Source organism: Bombina bombina, chromosome 5, assembly GCF_027579735.1.
Source record: "Bombina bombina isolate aBomBom1 chromosome 5, aBomBom1.pri, whole genome shotgun sequence".
Lineage (NCBI taxonomy): Eukaryota > Metazoa > Chordata > Amphibia > Anura > Bombinatoridae > Bombina > Bombina bombina.
The window spans coordinates 443,920,600-443,936,760 of NC_069503.1; the positions used below are offsets into that span (position 1 = coordinate 443,920,600).

Genomic DNA, 16,161 nt, shown 5'->3' on the forward strand with positions numbered 1-16,161 from the left:
TTGTAAGTCCACAGTTAATTCAACAGTGTTTAACCCCTTTTCAGGGATTTAACAAAAGTTACCTGCAAGCAACAATACAATAAGGAAAGCTGTAGCTTTACTTCCCTTGAACTACTTTCGGAATGTCTAAAATACTAAATTTTGCTATTGAAACTGCGTTTAATTTTGGGTTAATATAAGGCACCTAAGGAGGCAACCCTCATTGCATAGACTGAATGATAGCAGGACTGGTTATTGCAGGCTTTTAAACCCCCATCCCCCCCCCCCAAAAAAAAAACATAACCATGCAACAACAAATGATAAATGTGCAAATGGAGGAGTAAGGGGTCGATTTATCAAAGGCTTTCGCCAGCCTTTGAGCCCATATGGCTGCAGAGAACCTGCACGCCGTATTTAACAAGCAGCGTTCATTAGACCGCTGCTTTCCTAACCTTTCGCCACTTCTAAAGTGGCGAAAAACAATCTCAGCAGTCTAGTCCGATGAGGAAGATTGACACCTCCTGCCCACGCGTGATAGCCTGTGCGCCCCTGTCCGCCTCAGCTTGATAAATCGCCCCTTAAGTATGTGTAGAATGATTAACAAACCAGCAAGACAGGAAACAGCAGCAACCCCTAATCTGCTTTACATTAGCATCTATTATTCTACAAATATGAAATTTAAAGCCATTCCAACCCAAAGACAACAATAAATTATGCACAAAACTAAGCAAATCATATCCATTTATTTTGACACTAGAAAACTTTCAGTCTCAAGAGCTAACTTAGGGTACTAAATGATTAATACCTAAACAAAATGTACATTTGTCAGACACTACAAAAATAAAATAAAACTGAATAGTAAATGTATCAGGACGCATTCCTTTATCTCAGATGAAGTGCTGACAGCGAGTGCGAAACATCTGAGACGTACGTGTCAGCAAAATGGATTGTACAGGGATGTATTTTTCAGTAACAAATTAGATTTTTCTTTAGAAATGAGTGCTTCCTGATCTGGGTATTCCTGAATGGACTTTAGCAGAGATGCAGCCAAGTTCATTGAGGTACATGTCAATACATTTCCACTGAGGATTGGTTACAAAGCTGAAACATCCTGTGAAATACATAAATTACTGTTCGAATAATTTACTGCTGCAACTTTATTCCTTATGGTGAACACTGAGAATGAAGCAGATTCATGGCACTGGGTATGCTAGTGTTTGTTTTTTAACCTCAGTTAACATTATAGGCTGATTCTAGATAAAATGTTGCTACATTCCATCAAACACATTACAGATAATGTTTTATGGCACAGAATTATTTATTATTTCATCTTTACAAAACAAAGTTACAAGTAATAGAAAAGTGAACCAAGAAAAGTAAAACAAATAGTTGATTTTTTTGTAGACCTTTCTACCAAGATTTACTTTTTTAAATAATGACTGCAAAGTATCTTATCGTCCACAACCAAAGGTTTTGTTCCAGTTCTCATATAACTCTAAATCTTTTTGTGAAACACTAGGTCGCACAGTCTGAAAAGCATTTTGGAAATCAATATAAGCAATGGGTCGGACTTGGTCTGCTGTTATTGTAGAAATGTCCATAACCTGTATGCTTCTTATAGGACCAAGAGCAGCCTCGCGACAAAGCTGTGTCATATCCGCACCAGAGAAGCCCTCAGCCTGTGAAACAATTAGCTCTATTTCTTTGTCTGTGAGACAGCAATGCTCCTTTGACATTAAACTAACAACTATTTGTTTCCTAGCAGTAGCTTCTGGCAAAGGAATATATAGTCTTTTAACCAGTCGTCTTCGGGCTGCCTCATCGATTTCTTGAGGCCGGTTTGTAGCACCCACTACAAGGATGCGGTCCTCTGAGGATGTTGTAGCACCATCTAGCTGAACCAAAAATTCAGTTTTAATCCTTCTTGAAGACTCGTGCTCTCCTTCACCACGCTGAGATAAGAGAGAATCAATTTCATCTATGAAAATCACAGCAGGCTGGTGACATCTGGCGACTGCAAAGAGAGCACGAACCATCTTTTCACCTTCACCAACCCATTTAGAAGTCAACGATGATGCACTAATGCTAAAAAAAGTTGCCCCAGACTGACAAGCAATGCATTTGCCAATTAGAGTTTTTCCTGTGCCTGGAGGACCAAAGAGAAGTATTCCTTTGGGAGGGCCTCTCAGGCCAGTAAATATGTCTGGCCTCAGCATTGGCCAGACAACAATTTCTTTTATGGTAGTTTTGGCAAATTCTAAACCTGCAATATCATCCCAGTTCAATGGAGGACCATGATCCATGATCTCACTTGTGATCAGCTCAATCATCCTTGGTTCAATGTTTTTTAAACGCTCATCAAAAAGTACATTCATTTCACTATTGTCAGCCCCATAAGCTTTCCTCTGCATGCTTTTGTTCTCATCACCATCTTCTTGCCTAGGAATTGGAGGAACAAATTTTCCATGTAATCCACGAGAGCGACCAGCTCCCAATGATCTTTTAGCACCACCACCACATGTACTAGGACCTACATTACGTTGAGGTTGGTTGTTATATTTTTTTTGCTGATCCACCCATAACTGTTCTTTCGCAGTTTTAAAACTACACTGATTATTTCCATCTGCCTGATTAGAATTGTAAGTAGCTTGTCCGCTATTTTTTTGTTTGTGATTGATAAAGCTAGATTGTGTGTCCATGTTTTCACTTGTGGAATAAAAGTTTTTTCTCTTTGTTGAATTTGTTAAACCTGTAGGGCTATCAGACGCAAACTGGTTTGGGATTGCCGTTGTACATGCCTTTGTTAAAGTAGCTGCTTCAGTATTTCCAAATAATGATGTTGTGGCAAAAACTTTGCTGTTAAGTGGTATGTTAGGGGAAATCTTTGAAGCTGCAGTAACATTTGTACTAATCACTGTTGAAGTAGAACTGATCTGAGCAAAATTTGATGCTCCCTCTGGTATTTGACATTTGAATGAAGCAGCTTGTGGCTCTTTATACCCTGGTCGGCTAAGGACATTAATATTTGGAAAGCCAACACTTCCAGAAGCACTGACCCCATTACCAGTACTAACTGAAGCATCTGCTGAAGCCAACAGAGACGCCTGGACTTTTCTGGCAGCCTCAGTCATATCCTGCACACACTTTAGTTTTAAAACATTACTGACTGTGAAGGAGGACTGCCACTTGTCACTGTCATTTCTCTGACATTTAGCCAAAGTCATAATACTGTCTGCATAGTTATTCAATCCAGTCTCCACCTTGTCAGAGTCAATAATAGCAGAGCACTTCTCAGAATACTTCTTGAACAGGTGGATAGCCGCTGCCTCTGAGATTTCAGAGTTTGCCCATGCATACTGAATCTGTGCAAGATGTGCACGATACACTTCTGCCTTCTGTCTTGGGGAGCAGGTGCCAGAGGTCAGAGCAAATGCATTTTTTTGCCATTCATTCAAATGAACAGAATTGGTATCAGATGTCTGCATGTTACCTGTATAGACAAAAAAAATATGTTATGTCACTACAGATATAATATTTTTGTTCTTAAAAAAAAAAAAACGTGATAAGTTAAATCTAGAAAACTGAAAAGTATTAATGCAACTTAAGAAAAGAAAAAAGTACATTTCAACACGACAGGTGATTTTAACAACATGGAACTTTTTTGCACCTAAAAAAGGTAAAAGCAAAATATTATTTATTTTTATAAAATAATATATAGCAGTCCTTGACGTCTCAATATGCTTTGTGCCATTGGCACCCTAAAGTTTGATATTGGTGCATAAACTTTGGGGTCCTAGACTGTTTTACATTGTCACCTCTGTGATAACCAACTGCCGCCTAGGTAAATGTGTTAGCTGCTGCGCTAGCAGATAGGACAGGCATAATGATGTGTACATGCACCGCTCACTTTGTAAAAGTACAATGATTTCCTGCAGCTTTGTTGTGAGAACTGCAGAATCAGAAAAGGCTGAAAAAGTTATGGAAGCATTGCAGCGAGTCTACACTTCAGCCTGTGCTAAACTCTTATGAAATGTAATTGACTCAGCACATTAGCAATGTCTGCATTTTTTAAAACATCAATCACACTTTATACATAACATTACAGTTGGATTATGCTACTGTTTGCACCACTCTCACATTTTTGCCATGTGCAATTCCTGCTTAACATCTGCCAGTGTTCTGGTAAGAGGGCGAACTTTTGAAAAGAGCAAACCATGTCACTTCCTGTGACGTTACATCAGCTGTAGGGCTGCAACTAACGATTATTTTCATAATCGATTAATCGGCCGATTATTTTTTCGATTAATCGACTAATCGGATAAAAAGAGAATCAATAGTTTTCTAAACTTCAGACTAAAACTTTATATTAACACAACTGTTTCTTCAATTTTTAAGCATCAGAGCACAGTTTTATAATTAAACAAAACAAAACCACAAACTGTTTGAAAAGAGGTAGAACTAGAAAGACTATCACTGTTAATAACATTCTGTTATTCACTCTTTCAGAAACTTTGCATTGAAATGCAAAAATCTCAACATGTCCACATGCTTCTGGCTAAGGCTGGTTCTCTGTTTGCAGCTATATTTCCTGCAGCAGAGAAAAGGCTGTTGAGGTGTATAAGTAGGGTTTTGCCAATTTCACCAAAGTGGGATATTTATCTTTGTTAGCTATTCACCAATGCTAAGTGTTTTCTACCTTGGCAAGGGGCCTCTCAATAAAGTAACCATTGACTTCATTCTAACATAAAAATATCTTGAATATCTACATGCAATGGTAAATAACCAGCTATAAGGTTAGGGGAAATATCTAGTCCGCTCTAAAAATAACGTATATATACTTAAAAAAAAACTATAAAAAACAAAATCTAAAGCACTAAGGACTGTATATCAATAACAGGACAAAGCCTTACACATTTATTTATACAGCACATATAATCACCAATAGCAAGCAATACGCTAATAATTGTGCAAACAGATAATAGTGCACATCAATTTAAATAACTCCCATCAATCTAGGGGCAAGGTGTAAACAACAAGCTTGGCACTATATCATGAAAAGCATAGTTCCAAATCACTAGATTTAATATAAACAATACAAATGATGACTATTATAGCTGGGTTGCACATAAGCCTGGGGTAGTTGTAAACGTATACTGTCCTGAAAAAGTGAAAAGTAAACGTCTGTAGACTAAGGACCTAACCATAAAACACAATACCATATGCAGGAGTTCATTGGAGTGAAGCAGCTGGTGTTGTGCACAGACCAACTAATTGCAAACCAACTAATCGATTAATCGATTATGAGATTCGTTGACAACTATTTCCATAATCGATTATTATCGATTATGACGATTAGTTGTTGCAGCTCTAATCAGCTGTTTTAAATTTTTGGCCCTAATGCGCATGCGTGCCAGCGTCATTGCATACCTGGCCGCATACGTCACTGGTAAACTATTTAGACTGGCGAAATTCAGAAACCCTTTCTATAGCGCATGCGTGGGATTTTGTATCACAAATGGGGGGGTTTATGGAAAGCTGTTTATTCGTCTCCTCTGCAATATTCGGAAATCCGCGAGTAGTTGCAGTGGGGGGAGGAGTTCCGAATATTGCTAAGGTAGGCTTAGGAATAGCAATGTATTACTGTGAGCTGATTGGTGATTGCACATATATGCAAATTGTCATTGCCTCCCCAATGAAGTCAGCAAGCTGTCAGTAGTGCATTTCTGCTCCTGCAACAAAGGATACAAAAAGAATGAAGTGCATTTGATAATTGAAATTTCGATTATTACTTTCTAATTTACGTCTATTATGAAATTGTCTTCCTTCTCTTGGTATCTTTTTTTGAAAAGCAGGAATGTAAGATCAGCAGCCGGCCCATTTTTGATTCAGCACATGTGTAGTGCTTGCTGGTTGGTGGCTAAATGTAGTCACCAATCGGCAAGCGCTAGCCAGGGTGATGAATCAAAAATGGGCCGGCTAAGCTTACATTCCTGCTTTTTCAAATAAAGACACCAAGAGAAAGAAAATAAATTAATAATAGGAGTAAATTAGAAAGTTGCTTAAAATTGCATGCTCGGTCATGAAAGAAAAAAATTATAAATAAATATATATATATATATATATATATATATATATATATATATATATATATATATACATACACACACACACATACATAGTGCCCTTCACTAACATTGGCACCCTTTGTTGTTTAGCTTTTTGTTCAAAAATACTCTGCTCTCATGGATATCAAACAACTGCAAACACAACACATGTTTATTTGTGGTACAATTATTGGCACCCTTTTAGTCAATACTTTGTGCTACCTCTATTTGCCAAGATAACAGCTCGTCTTCTCCTATAATGCCTGATGATGTTGGATAATACATGGCAAGGGATCCGAGACCATTACTCCATACAGAATCTCTCCAGATGATTTATATTTCAAGGTCAACGCTGGTGGACTCTCTTCTTCGGTTCACCCCACTGGTTTTCTATGGGGTTCAAGTCAGGGGACTGCGATGGCCATGGCAGGACCTTGATTTCGGGGTCAGTAAACAATTTTGTGTTGTTGATTTTGATAAATGTTTTGGATCATTGTCCTTCTGGAAAATCCAACCATGGCACATTTTAAGCTTTCTGGCACAGGCTGTCAGGTATTCATTTAATAACTGTTGAAATAGTCCATGATGCCATTTATCCTAACAAAATTTCCAGGTCCTATGGCAGAAAAATGGCTTCAAAACATAAAAGAGCCACCACCATATTTAACCATGGGCATGAGGTAATTTTCTATATGGCTACCTCTCTGTGTGCGCCAAAGACACCTCTGATGTTTGCCAAAAAGCACTATTTTGGTTTCATCTGACCATAGAACATGATTCCATTTGAAGTTCCAGTAGTGTCTGGCAAACTGAAGACGCTTGAGTTTGTTTTTTGATGAGAGTAGAGTTTTTTTTTTCTCTAAACCCTTCCCAACAAATTGTGGTGATGTAGTTGACATCAGATTGTAGTTTAACCTGTTGAATTAATAACTGATATTGCATTTTAGATTTAATGCAAATTATTCTCAGCATTATAAGGCTATCTATGAGAGGTTAATGAATGAAAAACATTAAATTCATATTACATATGCCAAAAGGTTAAGGAGCACTTTCATCAACTTTCATTTTTTTTAAATGTTTTTAAAGATGTCAGTCCACTTTAAAAAAGAAAATGGCGGTCACAGTTTGAAACATATGAATTCATAGGGGTGCCAATAATTGTGCCACACATATTTAACAAATATTTTATTTTTTTGGATAAACATGTGTTGTGTTTGTAATTGTATGATATCCATTAGAGTAGAGTATATCTGTGTATTTTTTAACAAAAGATCAAAAAATGTAAACAAAAAAGACAATTTCTTTGCTCATATTTACCAATTGTGCCAATATTAGTGTAGGGCTGCTCATATTTACCAACTGTGTGTGTGTGTGTGTGTGTGTGTGTGTGTGTATGTGTATAATATATATATATATATATATATATATATATATATATATATATATATATATATATATATATATATATATATTTTTTTTTTTTTTTTTTTTTTATTTCCTTCTCCTGTAGTTTAATTCTGACAATTTTGAGTTTTCCAATTCTTGGAACTGGAAAAATGAGTGCAAACTTCACAAACCTACCCTGCAATATATATGTTCCTAATTGGCATCAGAAGGGAGTATTTGAAATTATATTGCAAAACACCACAAGTTTTAGGATATGGGTAGAAGCAGGATCTTGCTAGATCTGTGCTTTTTTTCATACAAAAAGACATGTGGTCCTTCTAAATTCATGCATAATTTACATAAATACACAAATATCCAGGTCTTTTTCAGAGAAAAACTTCAGAGTACCGCTGAATCCATGTCTAATTTAGACATGCACAAATCCACGGCTTTCACACACAAACACATTTAGATACTGCTGGATCAAAGGCCCAAAGAACCAATTTGATCATGACAGATCTATTTCTACTTTTGACAGACACACACAAATCCAAGTGTTTACACTCAAAAACAGCCAGACACTGTTGTATCCAATGCTGTTTTTCACAAAAACATTTGGTTCCAAATTCTATTTTATTTTTGTAACATAAAAACAGTTGGATCCATGTCTAATTTAGACAAACACACACACAAATCCATGTCTTTTACACATATCCAGACACTGTTGTATCCAATGCTGTTTTACACAAAAACATCTGGATCCTGCCTGTGGCTACTTTTTTTTTTCTTTAAACAGATAAATAGGTTGATCTTGCCAGATCTATTTCTACTTCTGACAGACACACATGAATCCAAGTGCTTCCACACAAAACAGCCAGACACTGTTGTATCCAATGCTGTTTTACACAAAAACATTTGGTTCCAAATTCTATTTTATTTTTGTAACATAAAAACAGTTGGATCCATGTCTAATTTAGACAAACACACACACAAATCCATGTCTTTTACACATATCCAGACACTGTTGTATCCAATGCTGTTTTACACAAAAACATTTGGTTCCAAATTCTATTTTATTTTTGTAACATAAAAACAGTTGGATCCATGTCTAATTTAGACAAACACACACACAAATCCATGTCTTTTACACATATCCAGACACTGTTGTATCCAATGCTGTTTTACACAAAAACATTTGGTTCCAAATCCTATTTTTTTTTTATTAAAAGATAAACTCCCGGATCCATGTCTAATTTAGACAGACTTACAGATCCAATGTTTTTCCTTCACGATTCAGAGAGAGCATGCAATTTTAAACAACTTTTTAATTTACTCCTATCTTCTATTTTGTTTAGTTCTCTTTGTATCCTTTGTTGAAACCATACCTAAATATGCTCAGGAGATGCTGATTGGTGGCTACAGATATATTCCTCATGTTATTGGCTCACCCATGTGCACTAAAGGTGTTTAAAATAGCATTCTATATCTGAATCATGGAAGAATATTTTTGGGTTTTATGTCCTTTTAACACTGTTGAATCCAATGCCGTTTTACAAAAACATCTACACCTTGCCCCCCCCCCCCCCTCCCCCAGAAAACAACCGGATCCTGTCAGATCCATGTCTTATTTAGAAAGACACACAAAGATACAAGTGTTCCACAAAAAGACACTTCTGAATCCACTGTTTTGTATAAAGCCATGTATGTATGCAAACATGATATGTGGCAGGCCCTGGTAGTATTCACATGTAAAATACTTTGATTCAGGTGTATTTATGTAAATAAAAATTGGATCTGGCAGGATTTTTTTGTGTGTGTGTGTGTGTGTGAAAGACTTGGATCTGCGTGTGTTTGTTTAAATAAGACATGAATCCAGATGTAGCCAGAGGTGTTTACATTACCAAGTTTGATTTAGCAGGACCCAAGTTTGTATTCAAAACACATAGGGGTAGATTTGCTATCAATGCAGATGGACAGGTTTCGCAAGTAGAGAACATATCTGCCTTTAACTTATTTTTCTTCGTTCTCTTGCTATCTTTATTTAAAAAGCAGGAATGTGATGCATAGGAGCCGGCCCATTATTGGTTTAGAACCTGGGTTATGCTTGCTTATTGGTGGGTAAATGTAAGCCTCCAATAAGCAAGTGCTATCCATAGTGCTGAACCTAAAATGGGATGGCTGCTAAGATTTACATTCCTGCTTTTAAAATAAAGCTAGCAAGAGAACGAAGAAAAATTGCTTATAGGAGTAAATTAGAAAGTTACTTAAAATTCCATACTCTGAATCATGAAAGAAAAAAATTGGGTTCAGTATCCCTTTAATATTCTTTGTAATATTCAAACCTCTAAATTTCTGCCTGTTCCTAAGTCACTATTGATTTGCTTTTCACAACAGGAGACTGCTAGTTCATGTGGGCCATATAGATATCATTGTGCTCACACCCAAGGAGTTATTTAAGAATAAGCACAACACAGTACTAAATGCAAGTCAATAGACAAATACAAAGTCATGTGATCAGATTAATTGCTCATCAGAATTTATTGTCTACCTAATAGAATACACAGAACACAAAGGGCAATATATAGGTATGACTACTAGGGATATAAAGAACCCGTATAAGAGAACACATGTCTTATGTAGAAACCGTGACGTGCAGTGAGGTCAGAGGCTGGTGAGGTACTGGCCATGATGATATGCCCGAGAATCCCATATATGAACCCAATAGAGGTAGCTTAAATTTACAATTACATTTTCAGGTTGCACAAGGGCAATTAGAATTATTTACAACACACCCATACAGGTAAAGTAGAAACTAATTAAAATAATTTATATTACACTAAGAAGGTTGCCGATTTAAAATATTGTCTCAAGTCATTTAAACTGGCAGATACAAACATTTAAGAAGGTGTAAGGGTTAATCAATTAAGAATACAAAAAGAGAAGGGAAAAATAAATACACAGAATCTGCCAAAATGTGCAGTTGCCAAATTTCTTCAGTCACTAGCAAAAAAAGACACTTGCAAACAGTACTTAAAGGGCCATTATGCACTCAAAAAAATATGGGCTGATTAAATAAAGCATTAAAAGAAAATAAAGTTTTAAATTAACATGTATTATCAATTTTGCTGCTTAAGGTCCTAAAAAATTATGTTAAAGTTTAAAGTCCTCTGACTTCATAAGAATATGTTCGTAATACAAGAACAGAACAAGGCTTTTTTCCACACTCCCTAACTTGTGTTTAGACAGCCCTCCTGCTGGAGCGGTCTGTGTAATGTGCTTTGTAGTGCAGTAATATGTTGAAAGACAGATCTCCTCTAGTCTCTGCACACTCTAATTAAATGCCGTGGTAACCGGGAGGGGGGAGGGAAGTGGAATTCCTGCAGCTTTAGAACGGACAGAAGGGAAAATATGCTGCTGAGTTTAGTAGCTTCTGTGTATATCTGCATCTGCAGATTTCACACAGTCCGTTCTAACGCTGCAGGAAATCCACTCCCCCCCGTCAGGTTACCACGGCATTTAATTAGAGTGTGCAGAGACTGGAGGAGATCTGTGGTAACCGGAGAGGGAAAGGGAAGTGGAATTCTGCAGCTTCTGTGTATATCTACCTTCTGTGTTTCTGCCTTTCAACATATTACTGCACTACAAAGCACATTACACAGACCGCTCCAGCAGGAGGGCTGTCTAAACACAAGTTAGGGAGTGTGGAGAAAGCCTTGTTCTGTAGCTACTGGGTACTACGAACGTATTCTCATGAAGTCAGAGGACTTTAAACTTTAACATCATTTTTAGGACCTTAAGCAGCAAAATTGATAATACATATATATATATATAGGCAGGCAATTTTTTTTTAACTAGTATACAATTGTTTTGGTACTTTACTTTCTACACTTAAAGTAAAGGCATAATGAGAAAACATTCAAAAGTTCAAAACTTTTAGTCTACAGTACTCACAGAGAGGTTTAATCAATGATATCTATTTTAGTCAAGAACTCAAGTGAGCTCAATTCTAGTAAATCTAGTTTTTGTAATGTATTTCTTTTTCATTTGGTTGCTACTGAAAAAAAAATGTATAGAATATATGTAGCAACCAAATGAAAAAGAAATACATTAGCAAAACATTTAATCAATGAGCATAATCAAAGTCTTAAAACTTTTAGATGGAATGCCATTGAACTGATTAACAAACACCCCAAAGAGGAGGAAATAGGTTAAATGCCCTGAAGAGACAAGAAGTCTATTGGATTTTTAAACTTAAAACGCAATACCGAAGGGTTACAGCTCAGAACATGACATCATTAATTACTGGGAATGAAAGCCCAGAATATGTAAATATATGTACAATTGCCTCTGCACAATAATTAAAGCTTGATACATGGGGTGATGATGTTCCAATGTTGTGATGTCTCTGTCTGGGGAAAGCCAGTATACTCTATGTATAGTGACTACTGGATGGTTCTCTCTATTTTTACCTACTGGCCCCCCGTATGAGATATCACTCCATACAGGAGATAAACATAATATAAGTTTTTGGCACATTAAACCCTTAATGACCACAGCACTTTTCCATTTTCTGTCCATTTGGGACCAAGGCTATTTTTACATTTCTGCAGTGTTTGTGTTTAGCTGTAATTTTCCTCTTACTCATTTACTGTACCCACACATATTATATACCGTTTTTCTCGCCATTAAATGGACTTTCTAAAGATACCATTATTTTCATCATATCTTATAATTTACTATAAAAAAAAAATATAACATATGAGGAAAAAATGGAAGAAAAAAAACAAAAAAAAAAACACTTTTTCTAACTTTGACCCCCAAAATCTGTCACACATCTACAATCACCAAAAAAACACCCATGCTAAATAGTTTCTAAATTTTGTCCTGAGTTTAGAAATACCCAATGTTTACATGTTCTTTGCTTTTTTTGCAAGTTATAGGGCAATAAATACAAGTAGCACTTTGCTCTTTCCAAACCACTTTTTTTTTCAAAATTAGCGCTAGTTACATTGGAACACTGATATCTTTCAGGAATCCCTGAATATTCCTTGACATGTATATATATATATATTTTAGAAGACATCCCAAAGTATTGATCTAGGCCCATTTTGATATATTTAATGCCACCATTTCACCGCCAAATGCGATCAAATAAAAAAAATTGTTCACTTTTTCACAAACTTTAGGTTTCTCACGGAAATTATTTACAAACAACTTGTGCAATTATGGCATAAATGGTTGTAAATGTTTCTCTGGGATCCCCTTTCTTTAGAAATAGCAGACATATATGGCTTTGGAGTTGCTTTTTGGTAATTAGAAGGCCGCTAAATGCCACTGCGCACCACACGTGTATTATGCCCAGCAGTGAAGTGGTTAATTAGGGAGCATGTAGGGAGCTTGTACGGTTAATTTTAGTGTAGTGTAGTAGACAACCCAAAGTATTGATCTAGGCCCATTTTGGTATATTTCATGCCACCATTTCACCGCCAAATGCGATCAAATAAAAAAAAATGTTCACTTTTTCACAAACTTTAGGTTTCTCACTGAATTTTTTTACAAACAGCTTGTGCAATTATGGCATAAATGGTTGTAAATGCTTCTCTGTGATCCCCTTTGTTCAGAAATAGCAGACATATATGGCTTTGGCGTTGCTTTTTGGTAATTAGAAAGCCGCTAAATGCAGCTGCTCATCACACGTGTATTATGTCTAGCAGTGAAGGGGTTAATTAGGTAGCTTGTAGGGAGCTTGCAGGGTTAATTTTAGCTTTAGTGTAGAGATCAGCCTCCCACTTGACACATCACACCCCCTGATCCCTCCCAAACAACTCTCTTCCCTCCCCCACAATTGTCCCCGCCATCTTAAGTGCTGGTAGAAAGTCTGCCAGTACTAAAATACGTTTTTTTTTTAAATAATAATAATTCTGCTGTGTATGATCCCCCCTTAGCTCCCAACATCCCTGATCTCCCTCCCCCCCTCTGCCTTATTGTGCGCCATATTGGGTACTGGCAGCTGTCTGCCAGTACCCAGTTTGAAATCAAATGTTTTGTTTTTTTTAATTTAAAAAAACAAAAACAATTTTCTGTAGTGTAGCTGCCCCACCTCAACAACCAACCCCCCACCCTCTCCAAGATCACTTAATATTTTTTATTCCCACCCTCTCTCTCACCGAGTCCCACCTTGTCCCTCCTTAAACTGGTTCCATAGTGTAGGGTTCCCTCCCACCCGCTCCCGTGCATGCGTGCGCACCCGCACTGGCACCCACACGCGATCCCCGCCCCCCTTCTCCACCGATGGCCGCCCACCTGTCTCCCTGGATCAGCTCCCACCCACCAACGAACATAGCCATCGATGGCCGATGCAGAGAGGGCCACAGAATGGCTCTCTCTGTATCTGACTGGTAAAAACTGTTATTGCAGGATGCCTCAATATCGAGGCATCACTGCAATAACAGGATCGCTTCCACCGCTTTCAAAGACCAACGACATACAGGGTACGTCCTCGGTCGTTAACTATATTTTTTTGGAGGACGTACCCTGCACGTCGTCGGTCATTAAGGGGTTAATGAGTATTGGCGTATGGGTGATTACTGTGAAGCACATGGTATCTGTCTATAATAGTAGATTCTACTTATACCCATTTAATGACTGCCCTCATTGACATATGTATCTTTGGGGATACTGATTCCACATGTATAGTTATCTCCCCACTCAAGATATATATCATACAGTCTATGCTATAGACTCATAATCTAAGTAGGAGTGACTGGATTCACAATGTAATTTAATTGTGATTTTCTATTCACTGTAGTAATACTCTACTTCTAATCTTTAAAGAACTTAGAATACACTGTTTAACATGCATATAACTTTGTTTCTTGTTACCATGACTACCACTGTGTATATAAACTTTGACCTGGTAGCAGTCAACTATGGTCTACGAGTACGGCATGAATTCTTAAGCCGAAACGCGTCAGACCGACTGCTACCTACCTTGATGTATATTTTTATTTGGGAATAAGATGCAATATTTTAGCCTTCTGGTCGCACTCTATTTTATCAGGGGGCTGTCATAGATGCTTAGATACAAGGTAATCACAGAGGTAAAAAGTATATTAATATAACTGTGATGGTTATGCAAAACTGGGGAATGGTCAATAAAAAATTCCTATCTTTTAAAACAATAACAATTATATTGTAGACTGTCCCTTTAAATATGTGGCAGCAAGCTTGCTTCTCCATCCTGCTCCTAATAGCTGCACACAGCATCCAGTTTTTACCCATGCCAAGTTTTATTAATAAAATGACACTGACTAACTTTCTCTACTCCAGAAAGGCAAGTAGCTGAAGAGTTTGGCCACTGAAAAACAAATGCAACATATTAGGAAAACTTTTCCACTTGGCCTATATATTAAAGGGATATGAAAACATTTTGATATCTCATGGCTCAGATAGAGGATACAATCCTAAATATCTTTCCAATTTACTTTCAGTATCCAAAGTTACTATTATTCTTTTTATCCTAGTTTGTTGAAGGAGCAGCAATACTCTACTGGGAGTTAGCTATAGTTAAACTTGTTCCTTGTAGTCTGGTATTCGTTTATTGAGTTTCATGTCCCATGAACAGAAAATACTTTATAGTGTGTTGTGTGAAAAATACACTAGTATGTAATGGTGTCAACTAGCCATGAAAGCTAAAGAACTGTTTGCATAAACGAGTTAGAGTAACTGGGTACAATTTTTTTTTTTTACCCAAACAAAACACCAATCTCAAATGCAAAACCAAGATCGCTGCGCACATGAAATCGCTAAAGCGTATCCTTACTACGTTACTCCATAGGCAATGCTTAGGACGTGAAACTCAAAGCGGTTATTATACCTACCTAGTGCGCCCTTTCTCTCACTGATGGGTTATAAAATATTCTTCTAAACTACCTTCCTCTCTTATTTTCTTCCATTCCACTTTCCAACTCCCCGCCGGGCTGTGAGAACACGCATGCGCAGTACGTGGACGTTGTGTCAATAGACCAAGCTTAGAGGAAGTTTGGATTGCGCATGCGTAAAACACCCATTTACGTAACTTGCGTTAACGCTGTTTTTCGTTAGTTCGTCCTTATTCCTACTAATTCTGCTAAGCAATGTTGTGTTTAGTTACTTACTTGAGTGAAACAGTATTAGGATTTGTCTAAAATTCAGAAAATTAAATATTTATTAATGTTACAGTTGATCTGTTATTTTCCCAACTATAGAAAAGTCATTTTAGCGCGCACCGCAAGGATGAGGTCATTTATTTTAGTTTGTCTTATTTCCTTGAGGAAGATTGCAAAGCTTCGTTTTGGATGAAGCATTCATTTTGAATAAAATATGTTCAGTCCTATATTTTTGGTGACGTCATTTTTAAAGATGCGTTGTGAATGCTGAATATACTAGTAAATAATTTAGTCACAAGTAAAGTCCAACGAAGCTGCAGCCCCGGGCGGCTAATTTGTTTTTATTAAATAATAAACATTCTCGTCTGTGTGTGCGTGTTAGAGGCAAACCACATATGGCAAAATAATGAGCTTTATAAAGTTTTCCAGTAAATCATCTCTGGTTGGGACATGGTAGGTTTACTAAATTTATCAGGTGTCTTTATTCTGTGATAATAAGCACACATTCCCACTAGATGGCAACAATGTTCCATTTGTCATATAGA

At 37.0% G+C, this 16,161-nt stretch overlaps 1 protein-coding gene across 2 annotated transcripts; it reads right to left on the reverse strand.

Annotated features, from left to right (window-relative positions):
* Positions 1-703: 703 nt before the first annotated feature.
* Positions 704-15,470, reverse strand: FIGNL1 (fidgetin like 1). 2 transcript variants are annotated; one of them, XM_053713029.1, is made up of 2 exons: positions 15,350-15,470; positions 704-3,469 (listed from the first exon to the last, which is right to left on the reverse strand). In XM_053713029.1, exon 2 carries the CDS (start codon positions 3,462-3,464, stop codon positions 1,431-1,433), a length of 2,034 nt encoding a protein of 677 aa, XP_053569004.1. In that variant the 5' UTR covers positions 3,465-3,469; positions 15,350-15,470; the 3' UTR covers positions 704-1,430. The 2 variants fall into 2 exon arrangements, with proteins under 2 accessions (XP_053569004.1, XP_053569005.1); XM_053713030.1 differs by having other exon boundaries at positions 15,346-15,431.
* Between the last annotated feature and the right edge of the window lie 691 nt (positions 15,471-16,161).

What these genes read in the sequence shown, in the direction of transcription:
- FIGNL1 (XM_053713029.1), bottom strand. Translation starts at nt 3,464, where the DNA reads ATGCAGACATCTGATACCAATTCTGTTCATTTGAATGAATGGCAAAAA.